The sequence below is a fragment of the Balaenoptera acutorostrata genome, chromosome 9, assembly GCF_949987535.1.
Source record: "Balaenoptera acutorostrata chromosome 9, mBalAcu1.1, whole genome shotgun sequence".
Taxonomy (NCBI): domain Eukaryota; kingdom Metazoa; phylum Chordata; class Mammalia; order Artiodactyla; family Balaenopteridae; genus Balaenoptera; species Balaenoptera acutorostrata.
Genome location: NC_080072.1, coordinates 78,758,849 through 78,782,526, shown reverse-complemented (window position 1 = coordinate 78,782,526; position 23,678 = coordinate 78,758,849). Strand labels below are relative to the sequence as shown.

Below are 23,678 nucleotides of genomic sequence, written 5' to 3'. Positions count from 1 at the left end.
GTTCTTACACAATGTTGGTAATTCTAACAATTGGACAAATGGAAGAATTTTTTTAAATGCTTCCCAATTAAATTTCTTTTACAGCGTTCAACTCTGTCCTTTGATATTCACTCACAATTTCAATTGACCTGCTACTGAAGAAAAATACATGGGAATGACTGAAAGTGTAATTTTGCCCCCAATATAGAATGCATATTCTGTCTCATTACATGAGAAAAGAATAGTTGTTTTTAATAACATCTTTTGACAATGCATAAATCTCTCAGTCCATAAAAATTTAAGTAACACTACATTTATTATTTCTAGAGAACTTTTCATCTCAAGATTTCTAAATGATTTTAGGGTGAATGTTAAAACTAGACATCATCTTTCATTCCCTATACTTTATTCCTCCTTTTGATCTCAATAGTACCAAAATTTTATTTATCTCATCACATTATTCATCTGGCTGTCATTTAAGCTTTTTATGATTTCTTCTCCTTTCAGTCAATTGCCAAGAATAACTTCTTTTATTCTGTGTGGTTTTTTCTTTTTTTTTTTCATTTTCACTAACGTTCCTCCATAATGACACTGCATCCAGTCAACCTCTTCCTTTTAACATTACCTTCCTTTATTCTCATGGAAAATAAACCTGATTCTCATAATATAAGGGCAATATGGCATGGTGGGAAGGACACTTGGCTGAAATTTAGGAGGGGCAGGTTAGTGAATTTGGGCAAATTACTTTACTTCTCTTATCCTTAGTTTTATTATCTGTAAAATGAGGAATTTGGACTGAATGATATCCAAGATTCCTTCCATCTTTAAGAACATCTGCTTCCTCAGTATTATGGAAGGCAGTGAGGTTATTATGATATAGTCAATTTATACAGGTATTTCCCACCACAGAGTGACTTAAGAAAAAGTGAATTTCTATAATATCTTAACAGTGAAAGGAAAATAATCTACTGGTTTTTTTTTTTTTTCTTCCAGTTAAAATTTGTTAACTCTTATTTCCTTAGAGAAATAGCCTGGTGTTGAAAACGAATAAAGTGAAGAGCTGAGCCTTGGGGAAAGCTGGATTTCTGGGCTGGGGAAACAGCATCCTGGACACTCTGCTTTTCCCTGGCTACTGCATTTACTTTAGCAGCTTGAAGAAGCTGTTCCCATCAACTGTGAAGATTTTTAATTTGTTTTCAAATAAACATTTTTTTGTAAATTATATTTACATTCTCCCTTCTCTCTCCATGTAGAACTGCATAGCAAGAAAGAGTTACATGGAAAATGATAGGGAATTATTGCTCTGGGAGACCAGTAAAAGTTTTAGAGCAGACTAATATACTGACAGAAAATGACTTTCTAGGTATATTAATTTTTCATGGTAGGATACGTAGCCTACTTTTTAGTATAGGTGAAATCGGAAACTGGATTTAAGTCAGTAGGCTGAGATAGTCCAAGAGTGATATGGTAGTCGGGATTTAGAGATTTTGGTGATTAATATGGCTTAGGAGAGCAATCGCCCAAAGAGGACTATTACTTAAAGCCTATGGTTGGTAGAAGAATGATGGGAATAGTGACAGAGCTCCAGGTAGGAGAGAGATCAGGTTTCAAGGGATGATGTGGAGGTGATGTCTACACATTAGGCAATGTCAAGAGCTCCAAGTGAAAGGAAGACCCCAGAATGGAAGTGTATATCAGTCAATGCGTGCATAATGGGTATTGAACGTGAACCATGTGCTGCAGTAAACATACTGAGAGCATCATATCTTTTAATTCTTGCCAAGACTGGGAAATAGATATGATTAGCCTCTCCTTCTTATAAATGCAGAAAATGAGGCTTACAAAGATTAAATAACTTGCTTGGGACCACACAGCAAGTAAATAGTCTAGTGACTGGACTGGTTACCTAGTGCAAAATAAAAACACAGGACCCACTGTTGAAAAAATCATTAAGAATTTCAATCTGGTGACAGCAAAACACCAAACCAAGCATGGAACTCTTCTAAGTATGGTGCTCTGTGCAACTGCACACATGAAGCCAGCCCTGTCTACCAATAATTAATACCAGGCCTATCATAGTTGATATTTGTGACCTCTACCTCGTATCCTGGTTCTTGTTGAATGGGGGGTAGAACCATTCTGATGAAAGTTTAAGAGAGCTATTATAACTGGACATAAAATATTGACAATAGCTCTTTGCCAGAAGATTATTGAGACATATTATCTGATGAAATGCTTAAATATATCATCAAAGGTACACATGTGGATAAAAACCAACTGAAGTATTTTCTGTAATTTTTTTTTCTTACAAGCTTGAGAAGCCATCAGAAATACAGCCTGGTAGTTTAAAACACAAAGGCTTACATATAAACCTGGTCTGATCCTAAATTTGAGACTAAACTATTGATTGGGGAGAATGTGTGCTGAAAAAGTAATACCACATTTGTCAAACCACTACAAACATCATCTTACCCTGTAAAGTTCAAGTAAAGCCTCTTACTTAAGATGACTTTTTAAAAAAGAGAGACAAATTTGAAATTACCTATGCGGATGTATGTGCATAGGTAGTATGAACATCAACTGTGATGTGTATGATATTGTCTTTATTCAAACGCTTCTAGACACCAGGAAAGTAAATAAGGGTGTGCACTAGATGGTTTCAAACACATTATGAATATTTAATAAATAAAGAACAATTGTAGAAACATTTCTAGATGCTTCTACCCCAAAACACATTCTGGGTTCTGTTGGAAGCTCAGTGTAAATTCAGACACTTTGTAATTTCATAAAGAAAACTTTGATAGTATATATGTATTCTCCAAGTTGGAATCTTGCTTTTTACTTTATATCTTTTAAGTTTATTAGTTCTTTGTGGAATATTTTCATCTAATAAGCAAATAGGAGAAATCATGCTACTATATGGATGCTTTGCTAAAATATTGATATTCAGGTCGCTGAAATGAAAGTGTTTTATATTTGCTTTACTTCACTAATTTTTAAATATATTTGCCAAGAGGGATTTAAACAAAAATTGGTTTCCAGACATAAGTCCTGACGTACACTACTGTTTCTATTTACACAAGGTGAGCAATAAATTTCCATAAAAAATATGTTGTCAAACAAACATGAAGCCAAATGATGAAGAGTTTTTTCTTGTTTCTCGCCCCTATCCACATCTCTCACTCTCTCCTCTCTCTCTCTCTCTCTCTCTCTATCTCTCTCTTTGATGAGGATGGTGGGGAAGCTGGAGGTGAGGGACACCCCTTAGCAGAGAGATGCATCAGAACCTAGAATATCGTATCACCTCGCCTTCCTCCCAGCACACCATGGAGTCTTTATTCCAGTGATTAGGAGAATAACTACGCTTTAAACATTTCATAAAACTAAATCTAAGTTTTAAAGTGCTTAAAAATAGATTGACTCTTCACGAATCAAGGATCATGAGAAATATAACAGAGATTTGAAAATACCACTTTAGGCTAAATGATTATTTATGCAGCAGGTGTGGGAGAGGCAGATAGGTTGGAGTTGTTATGTTCTCAGTATATGATTCAGAGGGGAAAGTGAGTAGTGATCTAGTCTGGTCAGGAGGAGAAGCAAGACACATAATGAGATACAGAGGTGGAGAAAGGAGAAAGATTCTAGTCCAAATAGGAGCACACTAGAGTTAAGTCCATGGACCAGGGCTGATAATGTTTCTGATTCTGCCTGATCCAGGATAACTGTTCAGTTCAGTCTCTTGGAGGTCTGGCTTCCCTACTTGTTTTTGTTCTTTTTTATCTGAGTGGTGTCTGCCTCTCTCTCATTGCCAGATGTTACCATACAAATAATCCCCATTATTTGAGAAAGCTTAATTGCATCTGATGTCATGTAAACAAAATAACCTGACATAAGTTATGAATAAATTGCATAATTGGAGCTATTTGATACAAACCAGGAGAGTAGAACTCTGTCCAGTTCACCCTGTTTGAGGAAAAATGATAATCCTGAACTGCTGTGGTTTCTAAACCTGCCTGCTCATGAAAATCACCTGTGCCCTAATAAAAACTCTAGATCATGTAGACCCAGCCCACTTCTGCTACATCAGAATTACCAGGGGAAGTGGTCTATTCTTCTGTATTCCTGATAAGATTTATGTATAATCCTTATGACTAAACCACTATGAAAAAAAAAATTATTGAGCAATGATCATGAGATCATCATTGTGCCCCCAAACTCAAGTTATGGCTGTACAAACTGCAGAAAGAATTAGAAAAATCAGACTTCTTTTATTATCTCTACTTTCATGAAAGGCATAATTTAAAGAGAGGTGTGCACTTAAAAGCCTGCAGCTTTCAGAAGTCGTCAACAAACACATGCTATAGTTTGGAAAAAACCTGCGGGAACACAGACCTGCCAGCAACTAGGACGGTTCTGTGAGGCCTGAACCAGGGGAAGGAAAGAGCCATTCCTCTTTTCCTATGAATCACCATGGGCTTTAGGTAAACAAACCCTTCAGTGTTGCAAAACATGTGAACTCAACTCAGAGATGGTCCTTGGGTGAGAAGGAGGCAGGTACTGTATGTCACTGCTGAAGAAGCTAATATACGTGTAAATGACACATAAAATGAGGCAGAAGGATGGGACTGAGTCTCTTCCTTCAAGCATAACTGTGTACCCCAAGAACTCTGCTTGATGGAAGAAGCTTAATGACTAAGGATCATAATGCCATTTACATCCTATACAGTTAAGGAACACATCTTGTTTCAGTTCCACATTAAGCATCAGGGCCCCTAACCAACTTCTAGAGAATGGAAGTTGGAAATCACTGCACTAAAAATTGATGCACAGGTGCATGCATGCGTACCAGCCCCCAGCCCCTCCCCCCAGCACACACATACACAGAGGACAATGACATAAAATTTTAAGCGTTGATCTCAGTATGGGGGAAAAACACAGTCTTATTCCACACACATGATTTATATAGATATAACAGCTCTAATATCGTATGCCACCCTCTAAATTTTTAAAACAATTTCATAATAGTGCTTAAAACCAGATAGGGACAGTTTGGAGAGCAAAGCTATATCAAAGTGTTTAGTTAAAATGATTTACCTGTGGGGTTTAAACAGCATTAAGTGGTTTGTGAAAAGTGTTCTGATTTGTGCTTAATATGGATGGTGCTTAAAAGTCTGGGCACCGGAAAGTTACACCCCTAGAGACACATTCACCAGGAAAATGCAGGCCTTAAATACAGTTGGTGTTTGCTTCCAAGACTGCTTTTCTGAATATTAGCATTTAAACCACCCACAGAGGCTTTGCAGATGCTTCACTGGGTAAATGAGGTAGAGATGGGAAAGCTCACACCTTATGGCTGCCACTTTTAATCCAGTGATAGTCATGTAAACTGGGTTGACTAGAGAATCAGATTTTAAATTAGCATAAAAGAGGCTATCTTGGAAATGCAACTCCATTTAGTTAATTTTCTTAAATTAAAAAAACAAAGGGAATTGACCCTTCTTCTTACAAATTCCTAATTTAATTCCACGCTATTTTAATTTTACCATTTAAGAGAGAAGCCTCAGATCTTTATGTGAATAGAATAGTCATATACTATCACTTCCTTTATTATAACGTCTTTCTTCAAAGAAATTTAGAGTATTATATGATGCTGTCTCCTCTAATCCTCATAATATCCTTAATAATTTAGCTTGAAATATTACCATCTTCACTCACATTTGAGAGCTGGGTCATGGAGACGAAAGGTAAGACTGCAGAGGATTTGGGCTCCTGTGTTGTTCCAACAGATTTATTTAAAGGTATTGATTAGTTTCTATACTCTGCAGAGCACCATTCTATACCCTGAGGTTACTGAGTAAAAGACCACCACAGCCGCTGCCTCCCAGAGATTCTATTCCAAGGAGGGAGACAGATAACTATAGAGTACATAAAATAAACAAACACAATTATTTCAGATTGTGGTAAGTGATTTGAAGAGCACAAGATGAGGTGAAATGAGAGGGATAATTGAGATAGAGGTTCTATTACAGATAGAGGGTGAAGAATGCTTCTGAGAAGGTAACATTCAACCCAAGACTTAGATATACATAAGGACACAACAGTGCTAACACCCTGGGGCAATAGTGTTTCAAACTGAGGAAATAGGAGGTGCCTTACCCTGAGGCAGGAATAAGTAGTACGTGCACAGACCAGGAAGAAAGACTGTGGAGCTGGACTTTTTTGAGTAAGAAGAAGGGGAGTAATGAGATGAGGAGAAAGAAGAAAGCAGCAGTCAGCTCATATAGGGTCTCACATGACATGGTATGGAGTTTTAATTTTATTCTAAATAGAGGAGGGAGCATTAGAAAGTTTTAAAAAGTAAACTGACGTGATTCAAGTTATATTTTAAATGAAAACTCTAGTTGCTGGGTAGAGAATGCTAGGACAAATGCAGATAAAGAGAAGCCAGTTCAGAGGCTATTGAGAGGGTAGGCTAGACAATGTAGTGTAGATTTTGTGCATTGCTGGGGAGATAAAACTACTTTGAGCAGTTCAGAAGATTTTATTTCTGTGGCATGAAATGATTAATGATTGAGCACAGAAGTAAATAAAAAAATAGGTTATATATTAAAGACAAAATAAATGAATCCATTTTCATTCATATTTTTAAAGATAATATTCAAAGATAAAATGTGAAGATTCACTCCTTCCCAGCAGCTAATGATAATGCCTGCCCTCCCTGACATGACCACTATTGCTGTCGTTAATGATATTGATAGTAAGGCAAATGGTTGCTATTTACTGAGAATCTTCCAGTGTTAGACACAGCTTAAGAAGAAAAACAAATAAAAGGAATCCAAATTGAAAAAGAAGAAGTAGGACTGTCACTGTTTGGAGATGACATGGTATTATACATAGAAAATCCTAAAAATGCTACCAGAAAATTACTAGAGCTTATCAATGAATTCAGTAATGTTGCAGGATACAAAATTAATATACAGAAATTTGTTGCATTTCTATACACTAACAATGAACTCTCAGAAAGAGAAATTAAGAAAACAATCCCATTTACCATTGCATCAAAAAGAATAAAATACCTAGGAATAAATCTACCTAAGGAGGCAAAAGACCTGTACTTTGAAAACTATAAGATACTGATGAAAGAAATTGAAGACAAAACAGATGGAAAGATACGTTGTGTTCTTGGACTGAAAGAATCAATATTGTTAAAATGACCGTACTACCCAAGGCAATCTACAGATTCAATTCAATCCTTATCAAATTACCAGTAGTATTTTTCACAGAACTAGAACCAAAAATTTTAAAATTAGTATGGCAACACAAAAGACCCTGAATAGCCAAAACAATCTTGAGAAAGAAGAATGGACTTGAAGGAATCATGCTCCCTGACTTCAGACTATACTACAAAGCTACTGTAACAAAAGAGTATGGCACTAGCACCATATAGATAGATAGATAGATAGATAGATAGATAGATAGATAGATCGATCAGTGGAACAGGATAGAAAGCCCAGAAATAAAAAGCCCAGAAATAAACCCATGCACCTATGGTCAATTAATCTACAGCAAAGGAGATAAGAATATACAATGGAGAAAAGACAGTCTCTTCAATAAGTGGTGCTGGGAAAACTGAACAGGTTCATGTAAAAGAAGAAATTAGAACATTCTCTAATACCATATACAAAAATAAACTCAAAAAAGAATTAAAGACCCAAATGTAAGACTGAATACTATAAAACTCCTAGAGGAAACATAGGCAGAACACTCTTTGACATAAAATGCAACAGTGTTTTTTTGGATCTGTCTCCTAGAGTAATGGAAACAAAAGCAAAAATAAACAAATGGGACCTAATTAAACTTAAAAGCTTTTGCACAGCAAAGGAAACCATAAACAAAACAGACGACCCTCAGAATGGGTGAAAATATTTACAAACAATGCAACTAACAAGGGATTAATTTCCAAAATATTCAAACAGCTCATACAGCTCAATATCAAAAAACCAAACAACCCAATCAAAAAATGGGCAGAAGACCTAAATAGATAATTCTCCAAAGAAGACATATAAATGGCCAACAGGCACATGGAAAAATGCTCATCATTGCTAATTACTAGAGAAATGAAAGTCAAAACTACAATGAGGTATCACCTCACACCAGCCGGAATGGCCATCATTAAAAAGTCTACAAATAATTAATGCTGGAGAGGGTGTGGAGAAAAGGGAGCCCTCCTACACTGTTGGTGGGAATGTAAATTGGTGCAGCCACTATGGAAAACAGTATGGAGTTTCCTTAAAAAACTAAAAATAGAATTGCTGTATGATCCAGCAATCCCACTCCTGGGCATATATCTGGAAAAGACGAAAAGTCTAAGTTGAAAATATACATGCACTCCAATATTCATAGCAGCATTATTTACAATAGCCAAGACATGGAAGTAACTTAAATGTTCATTGACAGATGAATGGATAAAGAAGAGATGTGATATGCATGTATGTGTATACACACACACACACACACACACACACACACACACAGAATGGAATATTGCTCAGCCATAAAAAAGAATGAAATGCCATTTGCAGCAACATGGATGGACCTAGATATTATCACACTAAGTGAAGTCAGTCAGACAAAAAAAGACAAATATTATATGATATCACTTATATGTGGAACCTTAAAAAGTGATACAAATGAACTTTACAAAACAGAAATAGAATCACAGACATAGAAGACAAACTTACGGTTACCAAGGGGGAAAGGAGGGATGGATAAACTGGGAGTTTGAGATTACCAGATATACACTACTATATATAAAATATACAAAAAACAAGGACCTACTATATAGCATAGAGAACTATATTCAATATCTTGTAATAACCTATAATGAAAAAGAATCAGAAAAAAAAAACATACATATATGGAAAATTGAATCAATTTGTTGTACATCTGAAACTAACACAACATTGTAAATTAACTATACTTTAATAATAAAAAAAAGTCAATATGCAAAATCTTAGAGTCTCACAAAAATCTGAGTTAATTATCATTGGCTTCACTTTACAAATGAGAAAACTGAGACTTAGAAAGATAGTTAGGCAAGCTCAGTATATGTGAGATGGTATTTCTTTATTAAGTGCTTAAGAGCATAAGTGGGGCTGGGGTTTCTAGATGTGAAGCCTGTCACCACTGACCCCATACTAACTGTGTGACTGTTGTCAAATTATTTCACACTTGTATAGCTCAGTTTCTTTGTAAAATGGGAAGGATTCAAAAACCAACCTTGTGGGAGTGAATGAGCTAATATATGTAATGCTTTCACATATTCCTGTCCTGCTGTAAGCCCATAATAAATGTTATCAATTATTATTATTGCTCAATTCACACAGCTAGCAAGTGGTGATGTTCACTTCTCTTTTGTTTTGTTTTTTTTTCCAATAATGATTAAATCATCAAAAAATGAGTATATTAAAAAATTGGGGTACAACCAAACATCTAGCAAGTAAATAAGTAATTTTTTTCATGTTTAATTTACTTACCAAGAACTATCATGAAATGTGAGACTGAGGATTTCCTAAATACTATTTCAATACTTTAATTTTTTTTTTTAATTGAATTTTATAATGCACAGGTCAACCAGTATCTTATAATAGATGTTAAAAGAAAAGCTTAAGAATACGCACATACAGCCAGCCCTCTCTATCTTCTGGCACATACCTAGAAGATTGATCAACAGAAGGTTGAATCCATAGATGTGGAACACAGAGATATGCAGGGCAGACTGTACAAGCCATTTTATATAAGGGTCTTGAGCATCCATGCAGAGGGTTCTGAAAGCAATGACCTTCCGATACCCTGGGAAAACTGTGTACAAAATGATCCATTCCAGCAGAGAAACCAGTTGTACCAAAAACAAAATTACAGGTAAACCATAAATATTTTATATATTTTTCTCAAAAAGCACAAACAATATAGTCAGATCTATACTCAGGCATTCTCACATTGTCTGCTCTTATTCCATTTCTACTTACTTGTTCATACACACATCCCCCAACACATAGAAAACATCTTTGAAAGAAACAGCATCTATAAAGTATTAAGCAACATAGCTTGGTACACAATGGGTGTCTGGTAAATCACTGTTATTAGTAATTTCAGTCCAATGACACTGCTGGTGCACACAGTGATGAAGAGTACAAAAATTTCTAAATTGCTATGGGAAAATCCCAAACTCAAGCCACTTGTCTCTGTAACTGCTTTGCATGGAATCTTAAAAAGGAGTTTCTTTCAAAAAAGCCTTTGAGAATATGACACTTAAAATGTTCCTCTGGCATCAGAAAAGAGGGAATAAGCAAGAAGCTTCTAGAATACTGGGTCCTGGGTGTACTATATTTTTGGAAAAGTTATCACCCATAGATAAATTAAATTATATATTTTAACTAAATATAAATTTTAAAGTTAGAACATTACTAATCCCAGAAGCATGCCGTTTGTCCCTCCCTGAACAATTCCAAGGCCTCCCATTCAAAAGTAACTTCTTTGATGCCATTGTAAATTTCTCACTCTTTTTGTTTTGGTGTATAGAAATGCAAATTTATTTGTGTTTTGTATTGAGAAACCTAGTTAACTCTCTAAGCAATTAAAATAATTTTTCTATATATTATTTTGAACTTTCTATGTGTACAATTAAGTATTGTGCCAATAATGAAAGCTTTACTTTCATTACTTTCCATTTCTTTTTTACTTTCCATTTCTCATACTTTTTCTTCTCTTCCCTTGCTGGCTGGGACCTCTAATAAAATGCTGAATTTGGCTATAGCAGAAACTCTTGTCTATTTCCCAGTCTCAAAGGGGATGCTTCTAATATTTTGCTATTCTTAGTTTATTGATTGAATGATTGATACCATCAGAGGTTTAGAATGTCCCCGCACCTCTCCCCAGGTGCTAGAGACTTTTAAAAATCATAAACAGGTATATTTCATCAAATGCTTTCTCTGCTCTATTGAGATGACATTAAGATTTTTCTTGTTTAATCCTTAATGTGGTAAATTGTATAAATTGATTTTCTCGTGCTAAATCAACTTGGTTTCCTATGTGAAACCCAATTTGGTCATGTAGTATCTTTTTTAGATTCTATTGTTTTATATTTGCAAATATTTTGTTTAGAATTTTTACATCTATGCTCATGAGAGGGCTTGGTTTGTATTTTTTTTTTTAAGCTATTTTATTTATTTATTTATTTATTTATTTATGACGCGCAGGCTCAGCAACTGTGGCTCACGGGCCCAGTTGCTCCGAGGCATGTGGGATCCTCCCAGACCAGGGCTCGAACCCGTGTCCCCTGCATTGGCAGGCAGATTCTCAACCACTGCGCCGCCAGGAAAGCCCCTGTATTTTTACTTCTCATACTCTCTTTGTCAGCTTCAGTTAGGTTGTTTTCCTTCTTTTCTATACTATAAAACAGCTGTGTAAGATTGGAATCATTTATCCTTTGTTTGGTAGAACTTTTAGGTAACAGTATCTGGGGCTGGAGTTTGCGTGTGGTGGGAGGGGTGAAGGTTTTTAAAGATTAATATAATAATTAGTTGACTATTTGGATTTTCCAATTTTTCTTGAGTCAGTTTGGGAAATTATGTTTTATTTCTCCCTTTCATTTAAGCGTACAACTTTGTTGACATTCAATTATTCCTCATATTCTTACTATGTTTTCAATTTGTCTGCAAAATTTGTGCTTATGTTTTCATTTTTTCTCTTAAATTTTTTTATGTCTTCTCTCATGTTCTTGATCACTAGGGGTGTGCCAATTTTCTTAGCCTGTTGAAAGGACCAATATTTGGTCAACCCTTCAATTATGTTTGATATTTGTTTGCAGTTTAATTAATTTTTGCTTTTATTAATTTCTTGTTACTTTCTGTAAGTTTAGTTTCATGTTCTTTTCCTAAATTCTTAAGATAGACACTTAACTCTTTCATTTTCAGCTTTCTCCTTTTCTAATATAAGCCTTTAAGATATAAATTTTCCTCTAAGTTCTGAAATACAAGGAATATATGTTAAATTCACCTACTACGATTCACCTATTTTTTCTTATAAAATAGTTAATTTTTATTTTGCATACTTTGAAGCAGTTATAAGAGATGTACAGGTTTTAAATTGTTTGCTTGATCAATTTAAGCTTTTTTTATGTAATGACCATCTTTATATTTCTTCTTTTATAGTCTATTTTTATGATATGGATGGAGTTAAGTTTTTGGAGGGGTTAGTATTTAACTGATAAATCTTTTCCTACTCTTTAACTTCCAGCTTTCCTATTTCCTTATGCTTTAAGCATATCTCTTGTAAACATATGATTATCAGATTTTTATTTTAGTTCAATATTTCTAGTCATTCCTGATGTTTGTGTTTATTTTACTAATTTATTTCATACTTCCTATTTGTCCCTCATTTGCCATATGTGTGTGTGTATATATATATATATATATATATATATATATATATATATATATATTCATTCTCCTCTGTTCATCGATTAGTTATTTTTTTTCATTATATTTATTTCCTCAACTAGTTTGGAAACAGCACACTTAATTTCAATCCTCTTATTCATTGTACTAGAAATTTAGACATGCTTAAACTTAGCAAATTCTAAAATGAATAAATATATTTACCTGTTTCCAAATAATTCAAGCATCTTGGAACACTTTAACTCCAAATACCCTCTCATGTTACAGTTTTTGAGTTTTTGATTTTTTTTCTTATTTTGTAACATTAAAAAATATTATTGTTTTTTATGGCAATATAAAACAAAAATTGCCTACATAAGGGTACTTTCATTACCTTTAATTCTTTGTTGTACCTTAAGTGTCCGGGTTCAAGTCACGTTGGGGTCGACCTTAACTACATTCTTACACTGAATTCTTCAGGCTGCCCAGGTACTATACCTTAGGGTTTCTGACTGGTAATTACAAAATCTCAGTGAAAGACTTCCTCCCTCCATTCAGAACTCAGACACAAGACATGATTTTCCTTGTGATTTTTCCGAGTAGGTTGATTAATATAAAAGTCACTTTTATTCTGCATGGGTAGCCACTTGTAAGCCAGTCTTATAGGGGGGCATGCTCTGGGCTTTGTCTTCCCCCTTGGCCCAGCAACACATAAAAACTAAGGCCAGTAAATACCCTTGAGGTAAAAGCCAGTTTTGGCACATGACTCCAGGGTAAGCTCAGATCCTGGCCTTAGCATTTCCCCCTGACTTTCTTGTCAGCTCAGTGATAAAATCAAGATATTTAAATAATATTTATTTACATATTTTATATTTGTCATTGTTTTATCTTTTTTCTTTTGGGAAGATTAGTGTAATATTTAGGGCATATTTTTTGTTACAGAAAATTTAAATTTAGTTTAAAAAACTGTATAATAAAAGTAAATATTCCAAAATAGATGTGAGCTTAGTCTTTTAAAAACTACCCTTTGGCTACTAAATTAAGCATAGACTCAATTTGTCTTTCCAAGTTCTCCTCAATTTGTCCTTAGCTATTCAATCTTTCCTGCTTATTTACATTTTTACACATAATCTATTCCTTGGCCAAATAATAGTATTTACTTTTCACAAAAGTGTGCTGGATTTATGACTATGTTTTTCCAAATTCTAAACTATTTCTAAAATACATTCTACCTCTATGTGTCAAGTCCTATTTAAGGACTATTTCAAATGGTGGTTCATCCAAGTTTTCCCTCATCTTCCATACAGATTTAATTTTCTCCTTTTCTTAAATCGCAAAAGTTTTTTTTACAGAATGGAATACACCAAGAAGTGGTTTGGATCCAATGAGAATTGGACTTTCTTTCTGACTCTGTAACTTGCTATGTGTGTGGCCTTAGGCGATCTCTCTGTGACTCAATTACCCTATTTAAAATGAGGTTGATTATATGTCCCTTACAATGGTACCTTGCTTTGAGGATTGATATTAAGTACTGCCTAGATAAAAGAACCAATTCTCAATAAAAGGTATTTATTTGTATTGTTGTCTTAATTATCCTGTTAATATTACCTAAATAGTATCTATTAAGGATCTTGTGTTAATAATCCTATGTTATTATTACCTTAAATATCCTGTTTTATAATTATCTATGAGTTAGTTTTATTGCCCTTTAAACAGGTGCCACCTTGAGGGTTGAGATTCTGTCTTACTTGTTTTGGTATGAACCTGCATAGTGTCTTACATTCAGTATACGTTGAATAAAGTTTTGTTTCCACTGAAATAAATTGAATTAAACAGAACAGTGTCTCAGCAATTTGGCATTAGGGAAAGAAGTGGAGCTCCTATTTACAACTGAAAAGAGAGAAAAACAAAAATAAATTGGTACCCTGAAACCTCTAGATACAACTAAGAACATAGTGGTCATCTTATATTTTTCTATCTATCATCTGTTTATCTATCTATCAATCTATCCATCTACCTATCTAACCTTATCTGATAAATAACTCTGTTATTTGAGCAAAGAGAAGCAAACATGCTAATGATTAAATGTGTGTATGTTATCTTTTACAGAAATGATCTGCAGGTTGTTTTTCATTGTTGTCAAGGTTATTGTGTCTATGCCCTAATTTGTAACCAGTCCACTAATTCCCATTATGAGTCAACCATAGTTAAATTAGATCCTGATTTATGCAAAAACTGAACAGAAGTGACTCTGCTACTCTCAGAGGAAGCTAAAAATGTCCGTCATAAAATACTTTTTTCTAAACATCCCCGGAATCGTCTCTCTTCACTATTTTATATTCACTGAAGAGTCACTTGGTGAGATAGTAGAATCAGTCAGTAGTATGTACTTAGATGCTTGAATTCCCAAGTATTTTAGTTGTTTTTTGTATTAAGGACAAATTGAGCTGAACGTTGTAGTCTGGGGGGCTTTTGGAAAAGAAAAGCCTTTAAGCAATTAATGATTTGTTCAAGTTGTGCCTATGCGGAGAGCATAACTAAGCAACTTGTGCAGCAATTTATAGTAACTGGGGTAAATGAACCATAATTAGAAGTAGAATTTATGAACTATTTGCTAAACTAGTAATTAGCTAGAGATGTAAAGCCACAAACTGGTGGTGTTCATAGCACAACAGAGCCAGAATTATTTTGTTGTCATTTGCAGCTTAAATTAACTGACTTCCTCAGTGTTACCTCCCCTTGGGAACTGAGGCATGTTTTGTTATATTTAACAATTTTTTAAAAAGTGGAAATGAAACAAACTGATGGTGAGATCATGAAAAAAAGTGTGAAGTCCTTTGAAGAGAAACATTTAGATTTTCCGTGACCTTAAATTTGGGAAATGTTAGGAACAAATAATTTGAAGCTTTCTTACATGCATATTTTGTCTTTAAATGAATGTCATTAATTTGAATATTCATGATCATTGTTATATTATCTAAACATACTTTTGAAAATGGAATCATCTGAAAATGTGAGAATTCTTTTGATCTTCCATTCCCATTCAACTATTTGTCGTAGTGTGAGCACGTTGTTACTCAATATATTTGAATAATTTGGGGTGATTCATTGTCTGAGGAAGACCAAGTTTAGAAACATTGGGTATCCCTCAAAATAAGGGAGATCTACAATGGGAAAAATATGCGAGCACAGCCCAGAAGCATCACAATAATGGCATCTTTAGAATTATTTTTTCTATACCACTTGATCAATTGATCAATGTGCTACTGAAACTAAAGAACAAATAATATTTCTTATAACTGGACTGTCAATCAATACCTATGTGGTCTAGTTTAACATAAGGTAAGATGGAGAAAGAAAAAAATAAAAGCAAGGTGAAATTTTGACCACTGTGTCTCTTGGTTTTTAGTTTGGCTCCATGGCTTTTGTTGGAAGGAAAATTAGATTCAAATTTAGCTCTTTATTTGGAGGATTTTCTGAATATTTGTGAGTGTGTGTGTGTGTGTGTGTGTGTGTGTGTGAAAACTGCCTATGAAGTTGGTCATGCAGCTTTTGAATATAGACAGGGAAGGTGAATCAGAAAAACATCAGGGACACTAAGAAGGAATTCAATCACTATTCTCCATGTAGATTGAAATGCAATATCACTGCTAGACAATCTGACTATTAAAGATTATCAGAGAATCATTGACTAGCATCAGACTGATTTTTAAAGCTCAGCTTTATGATGGATGACCTTGAACACATCACTTAATCTCTTTAAGTTTCAAAATTGGTATATTAGAGATGACAATATCTAAATCAGAGGGTCATGAATTGGCACATATTGGGAACTAAATTAAAAGTTAGAAGTTGAGTTACATCATTTATCTAACTTCCTACTAACTACAGCTTCTTGATAATTGTATCTGCTTGAGCATTTCCAATGGTGAGAAAGCATAAGAAGAGAGTTCTGTCTTTTGAGTTAGGATTTCAAGTGTTGTTGTGGTTTACCAGCATGCTACAAGGAAGGGGAGGAGAGAGAAGGGAAAAGTTTGTGTAAAGTTTACAAGGTGAGAAGATGAAGAACGTGCTTTGGGGAATTATGAGAGTCCAGTGTAATTAAAGATAAAATACTTTGGAGGGTGGAGGGCAGTTAGTGGAAGACTCCCTGTTAGCTTCTTATATTGATTTAGTTGTAGTTTCAGGGACCTAGGTTTTAATAGCCCTTGAGCATTTCTTAATTGAGCCCATTTTTACTTGAAGGAGTGATTCCTCCTAGAGGCCAAAAATTTGTTCATCTACATTGGTTAATTTCCAATGCTCCTATGGCTTTGCATTTTTTCCTCTTTAGTGTTTTGCTAGCATTTTAAAGAGAAGGTTAATTAGGCAGGACCTTCTGCAGTTAGCTTTTGAAACCAGGAAGTCAGCATCCTAACCCCACCGTAACGCATGTAAGGCCATTTCCTCCTCATCCCCTTAAGCTTGGTGGGCTTCTGGAACAGCAAGTCACAGTCTCTGATAAACATTGTAGATAAAACATTGTAGATTGCAAGCAGTTCACACATATTAAAACTTTTGAAGTCAGCTATCAACTTTCTCTTCCCTTAGATAAATAATGTTATTTTATTTTATTTCCTTTGAAAGCATAGATTTTAATTAATAAAGGAAGTCAACTGACATATTCTTGATATATGAATGCTCATTTTCCCTCATTGTACAATTTCTTAGACCCTGAAAAAAGCAAGATACCTAGGGTCTATATTGTTTTATGTTCTTAATATGTAAAATACATTGTTGCAGAGGAAACAATGAAACAGCTTGTTCATTAGCAGACACAGCATGTAGATAGAAACAAAGGGACGGAAACAAGACCTTAATTATACCCATGAATTCCTCTTTTTCCTTAGAAAATGAAAGAAGACCCTGTTTTCCCCTCAGTAACAGTGTCCTTCAGGGCTTGTGCTAAGAATATATTTTTCCATATGTCTGTGAGTCAGTATGTGAGCCTGATCATTGTTACCTAATAAACACAACATGAATTCCCACTAGAAGTCAACTAATGGGCACTTCAAGTGAGATTTTCTGTGCGTGTTAAATGAGTAAGTTGGAAAATTCGCCGTTCTGAAGCTCCTTTGGTGAGGAAAGGATTATTACAAGTCTTTCCTTAGATTATAGACCCATAAAAGAAAAATTACGTTATAATACTGCCCCTCCATAGGATACTTTTTATATTTTGGGATGCAGGGTTTCTTTAGCACCCATCTGAATTATAGTCTATTATCTCTGTAACTGGTACCCACCCGCACCCATCTAGAAATGAACATTGGTACTTATTCCAATAATTGTGAATAAGTTTTAAAACATGTATGGCATAATCTATGCATTGCAATAACAGTTTATATATGTGCAGATGGAAAGGAAACAAAACAAATCGTGCCTTTACCAAAAACTATGTATTCATCATTTCAGCCAAAATTGCCTTTGTCCACAAAAAGTACAGGAAATGAACAAGGAATAATACAAGCTTAATATCTGTGCACTGCTGGAGTGCCTCTGGGTGATTATATTTTAACAAAAGTTAATGGCCAAGTAATGGAAATAATGAGCTGAAGTGAAAATCTAATATGAGTTTGATGAGCAGAACATTCTGAATGAAAGTATACTAGAGGAGAAAATCCCCAAGGACTGTTTCATGTCTTAGTACTCCTGGAGCAAATTTGTTTTAGTATGAAAATGGACATGATTGATAAAGGAACTTAAGTGGATATGTGCTGATGATCTTTAAAAGCAATGGGGCAAAACCAAGAGATTCCTTAAAAGAAAAAAATAAATATGGTTTTAAAATCTTCTTCTCTATTTCCATTAACTCCCCATGTATATTTATCTATATGTATATTCACATGGCCTAAAATACTGATCATGGAACAAGCAACTATTCAACCTGCTAGTTCAGAAATTATCTCAATGATACTGAACTAGGAGTAGGTAAGATTGGTGAGAATGGCCACACCAGGAATAAATGCCAAGAAGTGGAGGTTTTGGGTGTGAGGGACAAAGAATTCAATTTAGGGACACAGATTAACAAATTTGTCACATGGAAGGCCCAAAAGACTCCTTTAATGCCAGATAATAACTTAGTTCAGGTATCTTTCCCTTAATTGGTAGAGAAAGGATAGGAAAGTGTTAAAGTTTTTCAGAACTATTGATGACAAAAATTGAGGCCAGTATGCAAAGATTCAAAGGCTCAAATGATACCATCATCATCACCGACACCACCACTGCCAAGTTCAGCAGCAACAACTTCATCACCATGGTAACATTCATTGAGCACTTACTGAATGCCATACACCAGCCAGTGTATTTTACACACAAAATTTCATTTATTTTTCAGAACCCAACAAGGTTACTCTTATAGAATCCAATTTTATAAGTAAGAAAATTAAGTAACTTGTTGAAAACTCATAGTCTTCCTGTTTTATACACTGGGTTCTGTTACTCACAATGTTAAAGTGCTCTGTAAATTATAAATGCTACAGACTTATGAGTAATCATCATCATTATTAGTAATAATATGATTTAATGTTTGAACAGCAGTTCATACTGATCATTTTCTGATATAAACAACTCATTCTGTAATATAAACAACAAATGACTACAAGCAACTCACAAACTCTAATATAATCCATTTTCTTACATACTTTAGATGTATCATTTAGGGTCAAATGAATGAAATATTTTGTAATATATAATCAGACAACTTATTTGTTAATCATATTTCTTCTAAAATTCATGTTGTGTTCTAGTTATTCCTTACTAAATTTTAAACTTTAGAATAATGGTTTATGTATTTCTTTAGTGAAACAGATAAATTCAAAAACGTCTGTGTTTTGAAGTATCCCTCCCAAAACAAACAAAACGAAACTGAATTTGGGAACATTCCATGAAAATGTGGCAGAAAAGGTAAGCTAATAAATTGTTTGACACTCTATTGATAAAACAAATGACTATTAACCTCCAGTTGTTATAACATTGCATTTACAGTTTACAGTTAAATTGAAATTAATTCTAGATTCAAATTCACCTTTTTGAGTTTCTGACATGTTCTCAGATGATTAGGTGACATTTTTTTCTGCAGTTAAAATCTTTTATTACATTTTTATGCTATTGCTCTGGACACAATTTTATGCTTTGTGATATGTTTCTCACACTTAAATGTTCCTCTTATGATATATTATTACTTTAAAACCTTTTCCCCAATGTAATACTAGTCTTTATTTGACCATGTAGGAAACTGCCTTTTGCTGTTTCAATCTTTAATTTGGAAAGACCCCAAATAACTGTGAAGATTATGAATGAAGGGCAAGGCTATTTGTTTAACATTTTTTTTCCAGTTGTAGGTTGCATGAGTGGGGGACATACTTGATGAAGATCACATGAATGGTGAATATACTTATATTACAACAAAATAAACCATGATTTGAATCTGTAACCCCATGTGAAATACATATGACCCAAACTTTTCAAAGCCTTAACAGTTTTCTAACATCTCCCTTTCCACTTACGCTTATATTTACAATTCTTACAAATGGTTGAGGTGCTTTGTAACAGAGACAAATGATCTAAAATATATGTAAGAAAATAAGTTGTCATGTGTAACTGAGATGCTATTTTAAAGAATGTATAATACATATCATTAAAATTTTAAGTTTCAAGTTTCCATTCATATTTTTAGAATGTACAGTTGTCCAAATATCTATGTGTGTCTTCTCATACTACTTTGTGGAAATCTTTCTATTGTTAATTGAATCTTAGCCTCTTATTTTAATATTTGAACATTTATATTTTTTTTATACCCAACTAGATTGTATTCTTTGTGAAACCTGAAATCTCAGTGTGGTAGTAAATTGCACACAACTAAAAATTATATTTTGCAAGTGGTCCTGTCAATTTTTAAGAATAAAAATGCCCTTTTGGGACTTCCCTGGTGGCCCAGTGGTTAAGACTCTGTGCTTCCACCGCAGGGGGCACGGGTTGAATCCTTGGTCAGGGAACTAAGATCTTGCATGTCGTGCAGATGTGGCCAAAAAAAATAAAAATGCACTATTATCTTTGGTCTTTGTTATTAAATTAAACCAGTTTACAGACCTGTTATGATATAAACATATCATTCAGGGTAACACAATGCTAAGTAATTGTGCCCAAATCTTGCTTTTACTTAAATAAAAACACCTTTCAGCCTTTTTCCTAAATAGCACTTTGACCAGAAGTATTTAGATCTGGAAAAATTGAGTGATCTGAGTTTGAAGCCATTGTATTTGTCTCACTAACCCAAGGGGTTAGCAGTGAATAGAAAAGTGAGCAAGAAAAATGGAAAATTCACGAACTATACTTTTTAACTTCTTCTGGAAAATAAAAAGTTTATTATGCTCATATTTGTTGTAATAGAAAACCCATAATCCTGTTCCTCTCTCAGTACTTTTGCTTGGACAAAAGAGATGCCACTTTTTTAAACTCAATGTGATATCTATGAATAGTTGATGAGGAACATTCTATGGTGAACTGAAATAAATAAGACAAGGCTCACATGCCATCCACAAACATAAAGTAATGCATTTCAAATGGAATGGCTTGTACTAATATGGCATATATATTTTGATGATATTATGAAAAAATTTAATACATTCAGAAAAAATGATAACCAAGCAATGTAAATATGTTCTTACTGGTATATGATGAATTAATTTTCTTCTGCTTTAATGAAAGATTTGTGTCAGTTTTTTTTTTTCATATTTCTGAGCAATAATCCAAAAAACTTCAATTCGACCATATGTAATTCAACCAAATGCAATTCAACAAAATGCAACACTGATCTCTCAGTGTGTGATTTGCTGCTCAGCCCTACCCCCACTAAGAAAGAGAAATTTTTTTCAAAACAAAATATCCATTATGACCCATGTCAATTCTAGGTTGTCACCTTTTCCAGGCAGCGTAGATCCTTGGGCCTGGATGGAATCCAATCATTCATAAATTATTTCATCAGAGACAAGCAATTTAAAACAGTGTTTCTCAGAATTGAATGGGAAAAATATATATATATTCTAAAGAAATTTTTCAAGTATTTCAAAATATTCCAAAATTACTTAAAGAATTGTTTAAATGGACCTCTAATGCTGAATTAAATTATTTTAGCTATATGTTTACAGAGACCCAAACATAAAACAAAACATAAACTCCTTATCTTTATAGATCAAATGAAAAACAAAACTGTAAAACAACATATACAACATTATTTTAACAGAATGGAGGATAATATTTTGCCAAAGGTAAAACACCACATGATAATGATTGGTAAAGCATGGGACTTTCAAATTTGCCATATATCAACTGTCATGCAAGTATTTGATTCTCTCATCACTTTTCCCCATTTGTATTCCTGTGGTATCCTTTGGCTTTACATACCAAAGACAAACCTTTACACTTTAAATAGTTCTCTGAACATTTTTCATTTGCCTGTGGCAATTGAAATAATTCTATAGTATTTTGCATCAATGTGATTGAAAACAAAAATGCAAACTTCGGCACAAATTTCACTTGGAAGTATTCTGTCATAAAGTGATTATCCAGAAGATCCAGGGTATATTTATATTATTTTTAATATTAGCATTGAAATGAGAACCCGATCTCTAAAGATTATCATAGATAACTTGTGGATCCTCAAATCTGCAGACCCAAATGAAAACCAAAAATTACTAACTTAATGAAAGTGTTTGCTTTCTTCATAACCTGGTGAAATTCCCAACTGGTGTTGAAACACCACTGAAGCAAAGAAGTCTGGTTATATTGAGGTATAACTTTTTTCTTTATAAATCATTTGATTTTTTTTAATCACTATGTAGACAAAACCATAGTTCAGTCAGTTCATGACCTATATCTCACAATTATGGCAAGACATATACTTTGTATCATCTGCATTCAAAAAGTCTGATATTAAGAGTTTGAATTATGAAATAGATTTCTAACCTTTTATTCTCTCTAACTGCTTTGTCTCCCTTCTTCCAAGTGATGGTTGGTTTTGGAGATCCTTGGGGTTTGCACTCTATGATGACTTCTTGGCCTTTAGTAATAATTATTGTTTTCTTCAGTTGATTCAGTGTAAAAGTGGGAGCTGAAGCTATGAAAAAGTAAAAGGTTAGTTCTACCACAAGCAATGACAATAACCTCTAATGGATGATTCACCAAGATTTGGCAACTTTATCTTTGGAATGCATTTCTAATAAAATCATAGGATATCTACACATGTAAAAGGCACTAACTTGAAATTTAATTTATTATTAATTAGTAGCTATCTTATTGGCTTTTCTTTCCATCAGCAGGTGATAGTTCCATAAAATCGTGGGGCCCAGAGACAAAGGCTGTTTCAAAGAATGAGATGCTTTAATTATGATTATCAACTTTAATTGTGAAAGACTAATGAGCACTTTGGACAAAAGGTGAAGGGGCTGGACACAGAAGTCTATTTTGGGCTTCCTTTGGAAAAATGGAGGTTATCTACATAGAAGGCAATCCTGTGTAGCCCATTTCCTATCTATGAGTCTTAATGCATATTTTATTTTAATAGTATACAAAATTAAATGTAGTTTTAAAAGAAATATATTTTTAAGAAATTGAATTATTTAAATTTCAATTAAAATTTTATTTCATTGTTTGCAATTATTCATCTAGGCCTGATCATTTTAAGACAGTTTTGATTAAACTTCCCAGGAAACTCCAGTAGGTAGCTGTGGTTGAGAATGCTGGACTAAAACAACACATGACAGAGAGACAAAAACAAATTTTAAAAAAAGTCACCTTTGAATCTCAAAGGTAAACTGGAAATATGCGTACAAGTTTACTGCATCTGAGACATTTATTTATGCCAATATGACAATTTTATGAATATTTCATAAGTTTTTTATGTCCATCACATATCAGTATAATGCATGGCACACAACATTAAAAGGTATGTATGCAACACACACAAAAAAGGTACCAATTGCGATGGATTAAAAAACTGAAAGAAAAGTTAAGGAATTTATAGGAAGATCGCAGGTGATATTTTTGGTTACCTACTGGGAATATACCTTATTAAACATAATTTTGAAAATATGTCTAGTGAATGAGAAAGGGACACATTTGAGAGTGTTTCTGGGTAAAACATTAACTAGGTGAAAGCTGAATCAGCTTTTTAATTCAGAAATGTTGGAGTATGAGCTGACAAGAAAGTACATTAATATTTGATTG

At 33.8% G+C, this 23,678-nt stretch overlaps 1 protein-coding gene across 1 annotated transcript in view; it reads right to left on the bottom strand.

The window, feature by feature from the left end:
• CNTN5 (contactin 5) overlaps positions 1-23,678 on the bottom strand; it is a 1,403,535-nt gene that overhangs the window by 261,995 nt on the left and 1,117,862 nt on the right. Inside the window, exon 13 of the mRNA XM_057553585.1 lies at positions 22,419-22,569. Within this exon, the coding sequence (XP_057409568.1) occupies positions 22,419-22,569 (151 nt within the window). The remainder of the gene's footprint in view (positions 1-22,418; positions 22,570-23,678) is intronic.